This window comes from Triturus cristatus, chromosome 10 (assembly GCF_964204655.1).
Source record: "Triturus cristatus chromosome 10, aTriCri1.1, whole genome shotgun sequence".
NCBI lineage: Eukaryota > Metazoa > Chordata > Amphibia > Caudata > Salamandridae > Triturus > Triturus cristatus.
The window spans coordinates 803937208-803950365 of record NC_140593.1 but is presented as its reverse complement, the minus strand read 5'-3'; the positions used below and the strand labels follow the sequence as shown (position 1 = coordinate 803950365).

General features: G+C 44.5%; 1 protein-coding gene across 3 annotated transcripts in view; it reads left to right on the top strand.

Moving 5' to 3' along the window:
• The window catches only part of MAPK8IP3 (mitogen-activated protein kinase 8 interacting protein 3), a 597532-nt gene extending 586466 nt beyond the window's left edge, over positions 1–11066 (top strand). For all 3 annotated transcript variants that reach the window (XM_085628367.1, XM_085628364.1, XM_085628366.1), the window contains one exon: positions 9128–11066. In XM_085628367.1, coding sequence (XP_085484493.1) covers positions 9128–9252 — 125 coding nt within the window. In that variant the 3' untranslated portion in view covers positions 9253–11066. The remainder of the gene's footprint in view (positions 1–9127) is intronic.
• Positions 11067–13158: the final 2092 nt, after the last annotated feature.

The window sequence follows — 13158 nt, the reverse complement described above, 5'->3', positions numbered from 1 at the left end:
GAGGTCTGTGTCCTAATCTGGCCCCTTAAATTAACAGGATTATCAACCAGTCCCATTCTTCGATGCCAGCACCCTATTGTACCTTCGACCAAGACAGTCAGAACTTGTCCTTGGACAACGGGTTCTCCGGGAGATGTTGTGGTGTAAGTGGCATGTCCTGTGGAGAAGACAAGAAGGGTTGGGAATAGCCATGTTCTATGATCTGGAGCATCCAGTGGTCCGACGTGATGCTCTGACCTTCTACCGCACGATTGTGTGCTGCAGATGGCAAATTAAAGCTTTCCTGCTGTGGAGAGGAGGGGTGTGGCCCTTAGGGACATAGACACTGCAGCCTGCTCCCCTGCCTCTACCTCGAAATGATCAGGAGGGTTGTGGTTGCTGAGGTCCATATTGGCGCCTCTGCTGGTAACCTGTAGGAAACCTCGAAAAGGGCGAGAGGTGTAATGAAACTGGTGTGCGGAAGGAGCTAGACCTAAAGAGTGAGCTATTGTTTTTCTTTCTTTTGAAATGTTCTAGGGCCAAGTGTGTTTTCGCTCCAAACAGTAGAGAACAATTGAATGGCAAATCCATAAGAGACTGCTGGACATATGAAGAATAGTTAGCTGAGCGTACCCAGGCGTAACGCATTAGCACCACACTGGTGCCAACTGCCCTACCCTGACTGTCGGTCGTGTCCAGGCCAGATCATCCAAGATTAGTTGTTGCAATGTTACTTGGATGTTATCTGAGACTACTGGCAAAATCTCTGCCACTTGTAGGTGAATACCTGCCCATGAGACAAGACTAATCGCAGTGCAAGGCCGGTGGATGAAAACATAAAATTCCTCCAACTTCACGATCAGGCATTGAAAACTGGAGTCCAGTAGGAGAACTTACGTACTGCATTATATCGGATGGAAATTTTTAAAAAGTCACAGTTATATTCATTTATTTATTTATTTTATTTGAAAAGTTTTATATATCGCTGGATAGACCCGGAGGTATCAGAGCGCTTTACATGAGGTAGGATATTGTTTCAGAACATTGTTACATAGTTACATCAGTTGCTGGAGCATCACATAACTTAGAAAGGGAAACAGTATAACATAGTTACACGAGTTACTAAAGCATAGCATAACATAGAAAAAAACGGCAAGGGGGAAAGTACTTCAGGGGACACAGGAAAATCAGGCTGGAAAAGGCGAGGCAGTCAAAGAATCACAGAGGGAGGAGGCGGGGGAGGGAAAAGAAACACAAAGGGGAGACGAGGAAAGCAATGTCCAATGTCCGGCTGGGTAGGTGATGGCCGAGGGGTGAACCAGAGCCAAACTCCTCTATAGCTGCATAGGACAGCTCCACCGGGCATCGGCCAAGGTTGCTCCGGCAGTTGTAAAAGGATTTGTGCTTTCATTTAGGGAAGACACGATGACTTAACATAACTTATTTTAAAAATTAATTTGTTTTTTATTTTTATTCTTATTTCACACAGTACAGTCAAAAGGGAAACGGGTGAAGCTATTTATTCATTACGTCTATCAAATAGGTCACCTACCTGAAGTAACAACGAGTAAAAGATCCTAAGGACCTTGTTGGACTAAATTGTGTGTCTTGGCCCTTTTTGAACCAAACATTATTTAATCTTGCTAAATCATACTAGATTAGGGGTGTAACTTCTTTGAGTTTATTTAACATTTTAGGACTTCATAACGCAAAATTGAGCTCATCTTGATGCACATGTTCTTTTGGATCATACTGTCAAATATGCATCGCCTGAATTATGTTTTACACTATGGCAATTTTACATTGTAATTCTTTTTTTTTTATCTGATATTTTGGGGAAAATTGTTATGTTTTAATTAACTAAACAATAAAATTACTTACTTGGTGCATGAAAACCTGTGTTTTGAATGTTTCCTTTTGCTTTGACTATCAGGGAGTTGCTGGGAAGGCATTTGGGTTAGTCGGCTTCTCAATGCCTACACTACTAAACTCTCTCGGGTGGGATATTGAAGTAAGAAATCTGGGTCTCTGGGTGCAGGTCTGTGATGTCATGCAACTTGTCTACTGACTAGGGGAAGGATCCTGGTTTTATAAAGGTGCCGTCAAAGCCTCATTGAAGGGCAGGAGGAGCTCACAGTTCGTATGAAAAGCATTCACAACTTCAGGGAGTACATTAGTTTTGACCTCTGTGGTTGCCAAGATGAGGTAAGGACTTCCACCTTTAAATCATAGGGGACACTGTTCCCAATTGAGTGTGCAAAGTGTCACCCAATCAACAAAAAGAAAGATTGAGAATAGAGTAGATGGTAAGAGGAGGAGGAAAGAGAGAGAGGCAGAGGTTCATCCCCAGTATCAAGGTTCCAATCCCGAAGGGGAGTGCCAAGTCTTGCTTCTTAGTTGCCCTCCACACCCCGAAGGATGTCAGGCTTCATCATCGGGCTTTTGCTCCTCATCGGGCCGGCGCTGCAATGCCCGACGGGTCCCCCGAAGTGTCACTTTCACTGAGATCTTTTACGTGAAAAGCTGTTAGGTGAGTGCAGGTGTGTGGGGTGGATCCAGTAGCAAAAGTGGTGCAGTGCATGCAGTGAAAGATGTCCAAAAATAGGTAAATAAAACTACCTAGAAGTATCCACAGGAAGACCCTTTAATAGCGTGGTACCCCTGGTAGATTAAAAAACCCGAAGGTTGGTGAGTTACTGTGAGGCTTAATGTGCCCGTGTAACTGTTAAAAGGTCGACATGTTTCACGCTTGGTTTGTCTAAATGATCAATGGCGTTTCTTCAGGACCTAGCTGATTTGATAGTAGTGCACGTAAGAATGGGGTTCCGCAGTGGAAATAGTAACCCGCATAAGTGAGAGGTGGCTTGGGGGTAGCCACAGGGCTATGTTCCCTAATATGTGGTGCAAATCTCGACTTGTAGATATACCCAAGCCAAAGGGGTACCTAGAGGGGATGACAGGTAAACAAAGAAAGGATTTTTGTGTCAGACGTGCCATGACAAAAGTGCTCGGTGAACCTTTGCACATTAAACGGAGTAGCGTCTGAAACAGCATAACTACACCAATGGACATTTGAACATGGTGGTGCAGACTCATAGTGATTGCGTTTATAACTAGTAACAGTCGTCAGCCAACTCCCCGAAGGTACATGCGGAGATCTCTCAGATGCGCTAGGCCAGAAGGAATGGTCACAGAGTCTGGCTATTACGCTTGAGGTATCCCGCTTGTCCCCTGAGGGTGATCGCCGTAGTAGTTGTCTGCACAAATGGAGAAGTATCTAACGAAAAGCATAGGTGTAACGTATGGTACGGGACATTCCCGGGAGAATCGAAATTCGGAACCCCACAGTCGGTATGCCATGCAACCAGTACTGGAACATCTATGTATCGTTAAATCCTTAATTGTTACAAATGTGGGTCGGAGCCATAAATATTTGAAACATACTCTTGAAACGACATAAAGAGCAAACTGAAAGGCAGTGCCCGGCTTACCCTCACATTAACGGAAGGAGTCTGCCAAGGCTAGTGTCCGCTGGATACCCGCACCTTATTGGCTATAAACAAGGGAGAGTCCAAAGGTGGACAGAATAACAGTAACTATCAACTGCTGTATTGCTGAACAGATTATTAAAGCCTATTGCATAGAGTATATTACTTGCAGGTCTGTGATGCCTTGCAACTTGTCTACTGACTAGGGGAAGGATCCTGGCTTTGTCAAGGTGTCTACCAGCATGGCCGTCAAAGCCTCATTGAAGGGCAGGAGGAGCTCACAGTTCGTATGAAAAGCGTTCACAACTTCAGTGAGTACATTAATTTTGATCTCTGTGGTTGCCAAGATGAGGTAAGGACTTACACCTACTTCATGATCACCGTGGAAAATCAGGCATAGTCCTCTGTTGGTAGAGCCAAGATAGATGAAAACAGACCAAAGTCTAGGAAGGTATCTAGACCACTTGCATCCTGTCGGCCTTCAAAAATGTCTCCATCACTGTGATAAACTCCAGCTTGATCATCTTCAGAGGCATAGTACGGTTCTGAGTGAGCATAATGTCAGGGTCTAGATGGATTCATTCACTCAGATCAATGTCCGGCATCAGTGACATTGAGCCAAGCATCAGTGACATTGAGCCTGGTGTCAGTAATGACCAGTGGCTGCAGCCTTGATGTCATAGATAGAGCCAGGCGTGGTGCCGACCTTGGACCCAGTGGAGTTGGCACCGAAGGCAGAGTTAGAGCCATTGATGAGAGTGGATCCGAATGAGGGAACTGGCATTGGGTCGAGGTCCAATGGCGTGGTGAACACTGGGGAAGAATCTACCAGCAAGAACCCGATAGTCATCCACCTCAGATCCATAGGGCCTGAAGGCGCTCCAGAGGGACCTGGAGAGACACCAAAACATTTGCTCATAGCCAGGCAAAACTCATGGAGCTGTATGGCATTGCTTTCTTTGTGTATTGGGTCAAGTGGAGGTCTTGGTTCAGGATGCAAAAACTAACTTTGTGGCCTGGAGTTGCTTGTAGCATCATACAACCCTCATATTATGGGAATGGCCCAATGTAGACGAGCCGTGTTTGGATTTTTTACGTTTTTTTGAGATATCCTCAACTTAACTGAGCTTTTTGACTTTTCCGACGACCAGTCATTGAACGACTCCGGAAGCGGTTGTGACTTTGATCAAGACCTGTTCTTCGACTTCCTGAGTTCGGCGACAGCAAGTTTGGCCTCTCGATCCCGAACATCCTTCCAATGAATTTTGGCACAGCAGCAGCATGACTTTGAGTCATGTTTGGCACCATGACCGTCAACATGGGTGTCAATAACTGGCACTTGCTAGTTACAGGCACAACCTAATTTGAACCTTATTGTTTTCGGGGGTGTCGTGCAGCACACCGTAAAATTTGTGAGGGAAATGATCCTGTAAGGTAAGACAGGATTTGGATGCTCTAGACCCCATAGGCAAGCACGGAAGGAAAGGAACGACATCAGAGTGCGGAGGTTGCGTATATATAGAAGACGTCTAGGAATATTCACAATGTGAGGAATCTGCAGGAGTTTTAGGACAGCCTTTTTCACCCATCGTGTACTGTGGGTGCACTGGCTGTGGACATTTTGCTAACAGGGTTGCCCATCAGCATGTCATTTTTTTTTTAATGTTTACACTATAAAATGTAGTGCCTCATCTCATTCTCGGACTCACACATTAGTATTTTATTAATTCTCAGAGACTCTTACCACTGCACTCTCTCTCTTTGTACTCAACTCACCACCCTGATTGTCCATTGCACCCCGAGGCTTCCCAGCCTATCCCCGTCCTGCTCAGTTTTTGTTTAGGCAAACAATATCAGTCTAGGAGAAATACAAATGTGCTAAAAGCACATCTGAAAGCAGTCAACGCATACTGCTTCAAAAATAATAAAGATGAAAAATGAAAAAAGATTATGATCTTTCAGAAGGCAAGCTAATATAGGCCATGTTGCGCACTCATCTTTGCTGTAGGGCAGTGGGAACAGTTTGAAACCATGCTGTCATTTACCAAAGATGGATCAGCAGATTTAAAATGTGGCTAAAAAAGCAAAACCAGCTACAATAGTAATTGCATGAGTTCTAAGAAAGACTACCCGCCAGATTGCCACAATCATTTTGTTAAAGTAGTTGGGATTCTACCCTGTGAAGTCGAATTACGGAGTATGGATCTATTTTCTAGACCGTTAACAAGTATCTTCAAAAGGAAGAGTTGACAATACCTCCCACTTCTTCCACAGCGTTTAAAAACAGTGTATAATCTGGCTATATTACAGGAGGTATATCGCATGACAAAAACAATGCATCCACTATATCACTCTATCCAGTCCACTGCATGGTAATTTTAGGTATGTAGGTTTAAGAATAGTAATTTATACTTACCATTATGAAATAATGGTGTAATATTTTTGATAGTTTGCTCTCAATATAGTCTTACAACAAGAACTAATGTAGGGTCATATGTACTAGAACCTGGAGGAGCGCCGTGTTACGCCAACATTGGCAATGCCGTCCACTATTAGTTTCTATGTGTGCCATGCCCACCAACACTGCCTTTGACATAAGTAAGTCACCCTTCTAGCTGTCCTTACAGCCCTAATGGCAGGGTGCACCATCCAAAAGGTGAGGGCACAGATGCATGAGCAATATCCCCTTTAGTGCTTGTGCCATTCACAAAAATTGTAAGTGCAGTGGAGCCATTTAGAGTAGATGAGCTGGCGGTTTGTCAGCACGAACTCCACAGCTCCATGATGGCTTTGCTGAAGTTTGGTATCAAACTTCGCAGCACATTAAACTCACAATGATGCCAGTGCTGGATGTAATGAAAAATGCACACAGAGGCCAGATGCCCTCTGAAAAACTACCTAATCTGGTGTGGTTCTTGACTGGCGCCCAGGCCTCTGCCACCACCAGACAGGTTTCTGGACCCCTGGGTAGTGGTAAACAGCCATCACATCGCATGCGTTGCAATGCATGTGATTTCAACGCAGTCATTACAAGGACCGCGTTGTTACATCGCAGTACCATTACAACGCAAGTCGTTACAACTACTTGCTCTAAGGGGCTCTCTAAACTAAGGAAAAGTATATTTTACTATTCCAACACCTTCCCTACTGTTGCACACACTGGAGTTGGAATAGTAAATTATACTATTCCTAAGTCCAGCGCGCCACCTAGAGCAAGTCGTTGAAACGACTTGCGTACTGCGGTACTGCGATGTAACAAAGCAGTCCTTGTAATGACCACGTTGTAATCGCATGCGTTGTAAACGCATGCGATGTAACCAGCAATATTCCTGGGTAGAGAGCCCCTCCGTTCTCTGGGTCTGGCAACAAAGCACAGCCAGGGCAGAGGTGTCATGCCTCCTCCCCCAGGATGGGCAGGGCCCCCGAAGATGGAGCTTCACAGGCCTGCCGCCTTTATCAGTTACCCCCAGCCCTTTGCTGCTATCAGCAACTGGCTCCCACCGGTTCTGGTCCCCATTTTTGTCGTGAGAACCATGGGAAAAGGTAGGTAGGAAATGAGATGTGCCCACCTTTGCCAACCCCACCGGGTAGGGAGGTAAGGTGAAGCCTACATTTCATTCCCCACCATCTTGTAAATGGGGGCACCCCTCTTATCAGGAAGGGGATTATGCCCCCCTGCCACTGGACGTGGCATACTAGGGGGTATAGACACTGCAGGGAAGGGACCCATTAGTCCCATCCTGCACACCCCTGTAGAGCCCCATAATCTAGTATCTAGGGGCACCCCTGAACCTTGCTTCTTCAGATTTGACGTGACAAGAAGAGGGACCAAAGAGCCATGCTGCAGAAGAGGAGGACGACGACAATTGCTTTGGTCGCAGCCCAACCGGCCTGCCTCCTACTCCGGACCACTAAAAGCTGACCCTGGCATTTCCTGCAGCCAGCAGCTCCCAAGAACCCTGGAGACCTGTCCTGCCTTCCCAAAGAACTCGGGTCTATCATGCACTCTGGATTTGTCCAACACCAACCCAAGCCAGGATTCCAGAACCAGCCGGGTCTGCGGGTCCCCACCACTCTGCAACGAAGGTCAATGGCCTGAGTTGCCCGATACCCCAACACACAAGGTCCCCGTGTCACTTTTGACCTGTGACCCAGCATTGTACGACCTCCACTGACCTCCTCAATGCCTGCAACCTCATTCTGAAGGGTCGCCCCCAATCGTGACCGGAACCGGTGAGAAGAACCTGACAAAAATGGACACCCCTGCAACGACGGCCCCTGAGGTGTCTGACTGACGGTGTCCATCAACTCTTCAGTTTCAGCATTCAGTCATTGGTTCCCTTCATCCAGTCTTCTGGCTCCAGCCTGCAGTGTTTTTCTAAACCCGACATCCTCCATAGAGAAGCTATGGGCTCCCGACACCTCCTGAGCACGCTGCACCCGGCCGCCCCAGCGCTGCTGGTGGTTTGGACTTGGTGCCAATATGGGACCCCCTTTGCTCTTACCTTAAACCTAGGAGCTTGGCTCCAGAGACCTAGTGCCCTGCCTGTGGTCAATTCCCAACCGAGGTACCCCCTAGCCCAATTGGCTAATATTGGCACTATTCACCTGGCTGCCCTAGTGCCACTGGTGATGCCCCTTGAGTGTCACCCCGAAACTTGGTTCAACTCCCCAAAATGTAAATCCTAAAACTGCTTAGTTACCTGTAAGCTTAACCCTTCGTTTTTCTCCATAGGACTGAATGGAATGGTATTGAACTGTCTTGTTCTGCAACAAAAGTAACTTGGTGCCTTTGCAAGAGTTATTATCAATTTTCTGTGTTGCTTAAACTTTGTTAGGAGTGTGATTCATGCTATACTAGAAAAGTAATCACGAAGTAATCCAAAAGTAATTTCAGGTGTTTTTGAACAGTCTGCAAATTATTTTCTCAACTGCAAAAGTAATCTCAATGCTCCTGCAAAACCAGTGTTCACTGTATTTGAAGAAATAACATTGTATGAAAAGTTTTAACTTACCTGCTACTAAGTACATCTTGCTTCTAGAAATAAAACAATAAAATAACTTTTCATACAAAACAGTTGGTCTGGATTCAGTCTTTGAGTGTGTGACGACATTTTTTGCCTGAGTGTGTACAACAAATGCTTAACACTACCCTCTGATAAGCCTGACTGCTCAACCACACTTACACAAAAGAGAGTAAGGCATTATTTACTTTAGCCTCTGCTATACCTTTGGGGATCCACTGGACTCTGTGCACACTATAACTTACTTTAGTATAGTGTAACCAGAGCCAGTTTCCTACAACAAGGCACTGACAATTACAGTTAATGGGGAGTTTTTACAGAAGTGGTGGTATAGAGTGTCTGATGCACATTGCAATATCCCAGATTTACGCCTGAGGGAGAATGTACTGAGAAACCTTCCCAAAGCAGACATATTGCTATAGGTAACATATTCTCCTTTTATATACATCTCAATCAGGTATGGTGATAGCATCACCACTGTTACGTTCTTTTTTTCCTTCATCTTGGTTGTGACCTGCAATATTTCTGCAACTGTATTGTTTGACTTTTTCTTTGAGTCTCTTTTCAATAATTCTTCAGCAAAGTTGTGTAAAGTAACTAACATCAACTTCTGAACCTTTCACAATCTCTCTGCAGGTGATGGAGAAGACGATGAGACAGAAGAAAGTGCAGGAGATGTAGCCACTCAAGTCAAACCTGTTTTGTCCAAGGCTGAGCGGAGTCATATCATTGTCTGGCAGGTCTCCTACATCCCGGAGTAAGATTCTACTCCTCTTCAGTGGAACTTCCTCAACCCAAATCTCCTGAATGCCAAGACCTACTTATCTGACCTCCTGCATTAATCCTACAAAAGGAAATCCACTCTGGTAGGGTAAAGAACGCGCACCAATTCCTGCATCAGACTGATCTCCTGTGACCTTACAGCTTTCATCTTGGGCTTTTGCATAGACCTCAATCCTGATGCTGACACCCAGACATAGACCTTCAATTCACTATGCGCTTCATTTGGTGATGCTCAGAAAGGGGCCTCCTGGCTGAGCACTATGCGTTTCATCCAAAAGCCCTTGAGGAGGGTGCCCACAGAATGATTTAACAGCATTCTTTCCCCTGAAGAGCTGTGGGTACACCTCAAAGACTGAGATGAGGGTTAATTGCTCATTAATCCACTCTGTCCACTGGCGTTGTGATGCCAGTACTACAAAGACAGATTGCTGCAGAAAGAAGGATAGACTTCAACACCCTTTCAGGATTTCTACTAGGAAGTGAAAGAATGCAAGACTCTGTATATGGTGGTCAGGGGGCAGGAGTGTGACCGGACAAAGGGTTGGACTAACCTTTGAAAGGTATTCGGCTTGGTGGTGCTGTACAAATGTGGCCTGTTGAGAAAGCAACTGTCTAACATCTTGAGAGCTGCAGAGCGGAGCAGTACAGCCTAAATATTCTCAATGATTTGCTTGTGGTCTGGAGGCGAGAGGGGTAGCCCGCTGTGGGGTTGTTGTTCCGATGGTCTTGATTTGAATGCTGTGAAACATCAGCTTATACACAAACCCTGTTGCTGCTCCCTATTTGAATGCCACTTAATCTCTCTCTGGTTTACCCGATACTCAGAGCTCAGTTAGGGTTATTTCAGAACACTGGATGTTGTAATCGATTTCTGCAGGATGTATGTACTGTGATTTGTGCCCATTCTCAGAGAAGAAGACACCTATTCTCAAGTGAAGTGGGGCAATATATTTGTTTCCCATAGTGGTGCTCTATGCACCAAAACTGGGAATAATAACTGCAGTTTTATTCCACTGTCTCCTTCAAAGTAATATAGAGAAGCAGAAAAAACACATCCTAAAAAGGGATGATATTTATTAAACAACAAATCTTCGGGCCATGACAGTAAGACACTGGTTGCCACTGGGTGAAGGTTAGCGTATCCACATTCTGTACAATATAAGAAGCACAGAGAAGCAGACCTTTGACAGGGATTAGTGCAGCAATTAACTGCATCTATTCATGTCAGAAATGTATTATTTTAAACACCCAAGAACAGCAGCTAAAGCAGGAAAAAACATCGCTTTCCAAGGAAGAAGTACTGGCTATCAGTGCTGGGGTGCTTGACCCTCAAGGGTTTTTAGCTGCCAAAAAAAACAAAAGCAAACTGTACAAACACGTAAGAAAGCACTCTTTGTTAAAGACAAAATCATATCGTCATCACAAATAGTCCATTCTATTTAGGGAAGATTCATTCTATGGCATTATATCTTCAAAGTCAATAAGGACTTCATAAATCTTCATTTGTAGTTAAGCAATTTTCTTTATTCAGATTGATAACATTTCTCTAAAAGAACATCTCAGCCAGTCAACATGTTTCGTTCCTGTGTGGAGCTTCATCAGGGCCGAAAAGACGATACACCTACTTTAAAAATAAATATATACAATAACTACGTAAAAAAAAAAAAAACAGATTGATCCAAATTTTGTTCCAAAAATTATAACTAATCATAAGATAGTCACTTGACATCTTTCCTAAAAACTATTAGTTGTTATAGTTTAATTAAGATTGCAGCAGATACTTATATCATATTGGCAGAGGTCTTCAGAACCCACTATTCTTATAGTATACATGCCTTCGATATTACCCAGATAATTACCTATGTGAAGGGTATGCTTTTGAAAGTAGTGAGAAGCAACAAAGAAACAGTACCTCAATCAATTGCTTTCAGAATCATTCATTTGGAGTCTGTGATTCAATATTGTAATGACTGGCTAATGTATACAATCAATTATATGCCAGTATTCATACAGTCTCTGTATGATGCAATAAATAAGAAAGAGGAAAAAGGGATGGAAACATGTATTCAGTGGTCTCAGAAAAAAATCTCAAACAAACATAGTATTTTATTTATCTTTATTTATTTAAAGTTTTGTATAGCGCGAATATGACCCAGGCGGGTATCAGAGCGCTTTACATAAGGGTTGCAGGAGACATTGATCGAGCGCTATAGGAGAAATTTAAATCAGTATACATCAGTTACAGCAGTGACAGAGTGGACTGGACCGTTACATTGGCCAGTTAGCAATTATAACAAGATAGATAAGGAATGTCAGTGGTCTGGTGGCGGGTGACAGTGGGCCATAGCAGAGGCCAGGTGGTACCATAGGCAGGTAAAAACAGGCAGGGCGACAACGGAGCAAAGCTTCTGGTTCAGTTATTGTTCATCAATAGAGCTTTCCCTTCCTTTGTGAAGGCAAGAGTTGAGGGAATTAGTCTTGTTTCCACAGGTAGGGAGTTCCATATTCTCGGGGCAATACCATAGAAAGTACGTTTGTAAGTTTTCAGTTTTTTTATTTCTTTGGCTTGAGGAGCAGAGTTCTGGTGCTCCTTGAGGGCCTGGTGCTACCAGATAGCTCGATCTTATTTGTTAGGCAGATAGGGGTATTGAAGTGTAGTGCTCTGTGGGTCATACTCGCAATTTTTAACTGGATCCTTGCCTCAAATGGGAGCCAGTTGAGCGATTTAAGGTCAGGAGAGATGTGGTTGAATTTCTTGGAACCCGTGATAAGTCTAGTTGCAGCGTTGAGAGATGCTCGGAGTGGGGCTAAACTGAGTTTCGGGAGACGGCATAGAGTAGCACTGCTGTATTCAAGTCTTGAGATGACTAGTCCTTGCACCGCTGATTTGAAGTCTTCTTGTGGTAGGTAAGGTTTAAGTTTTCTGAGGATGCTCAGTTGGAAGTTTGCTCCTTTGGTAGATGCTCTGATGTGATCTTGCATGTTTAGGTTCTTGTCCAGTACAACACCCAGTGATTTAGTGCAGTCAATGATGTGTGGTGTGCAGTTGAGAGCGGTGAGGTTTGTTAAGAATTGCCCCACAGTGGAGGATTGCCTAGTCGGTGAAATGAGGAGGAATTCAGTTTTAAGGGCATTTAGATTGAGGTGTTTGGAAGTTAGCCAGTTTAAGGTTTTGCGCAGTGTTCCGTAGAGTGACCGGATGTCTTCAGGTGAGGATAGTTTCATGTACAGTTGGGTATCATCCGCATACATGTGATATTGGATGTTGGAATCTTTGAGCATTACAGTCAGCAGTTCAATGAAAAGGTTGAATAGTGTGGGGTAGAGTGAGGACCCTTGAGGGATACCCAAAGTGCAGGGACTGGAGTCAGATAGGGTTTGATTGGTTTTGATTCTTTGCATTCTGTTGTTGAGAAAGGAAGCAAACCATTTTAGGACAGTGCCTGAGAGCCCCATCCTACATTCAAGGAGGTTAAGTAGGTTCTCATGTTTGACCGTATCGAATGCAGAAGAAAGATCGAGTAGTATTAATAGGCAGGCTTCATTTTGATCAAGCAAAGAGTGGGCATCGTCCACTATATGCATGATGGCCGTCTCAGTGCTGTGTCCAGCGTGGAAGCCCGATTGGAAGAGGTCAGAGGAGTTGGAATTGTTCAATGTGTTTGCACAGTTGTTCATGAACACATTTCTCGAGGAGTTTTGCCAGGGCAGGAATGTTTGTGATTTGTCAATAGTTATTCGGGTCTTCAGGGTCAGCCGTGGGTTTTTTGGGAATAGGGAGAACTAGTCCTGCCTTCAGGCAGTCAGGGATCTACCCTGGGGGAGCGAAGCGTTAATGATCTTGGACCAGAGCGGGGCTAGGGTTCCTATGTTCCACAGCATCC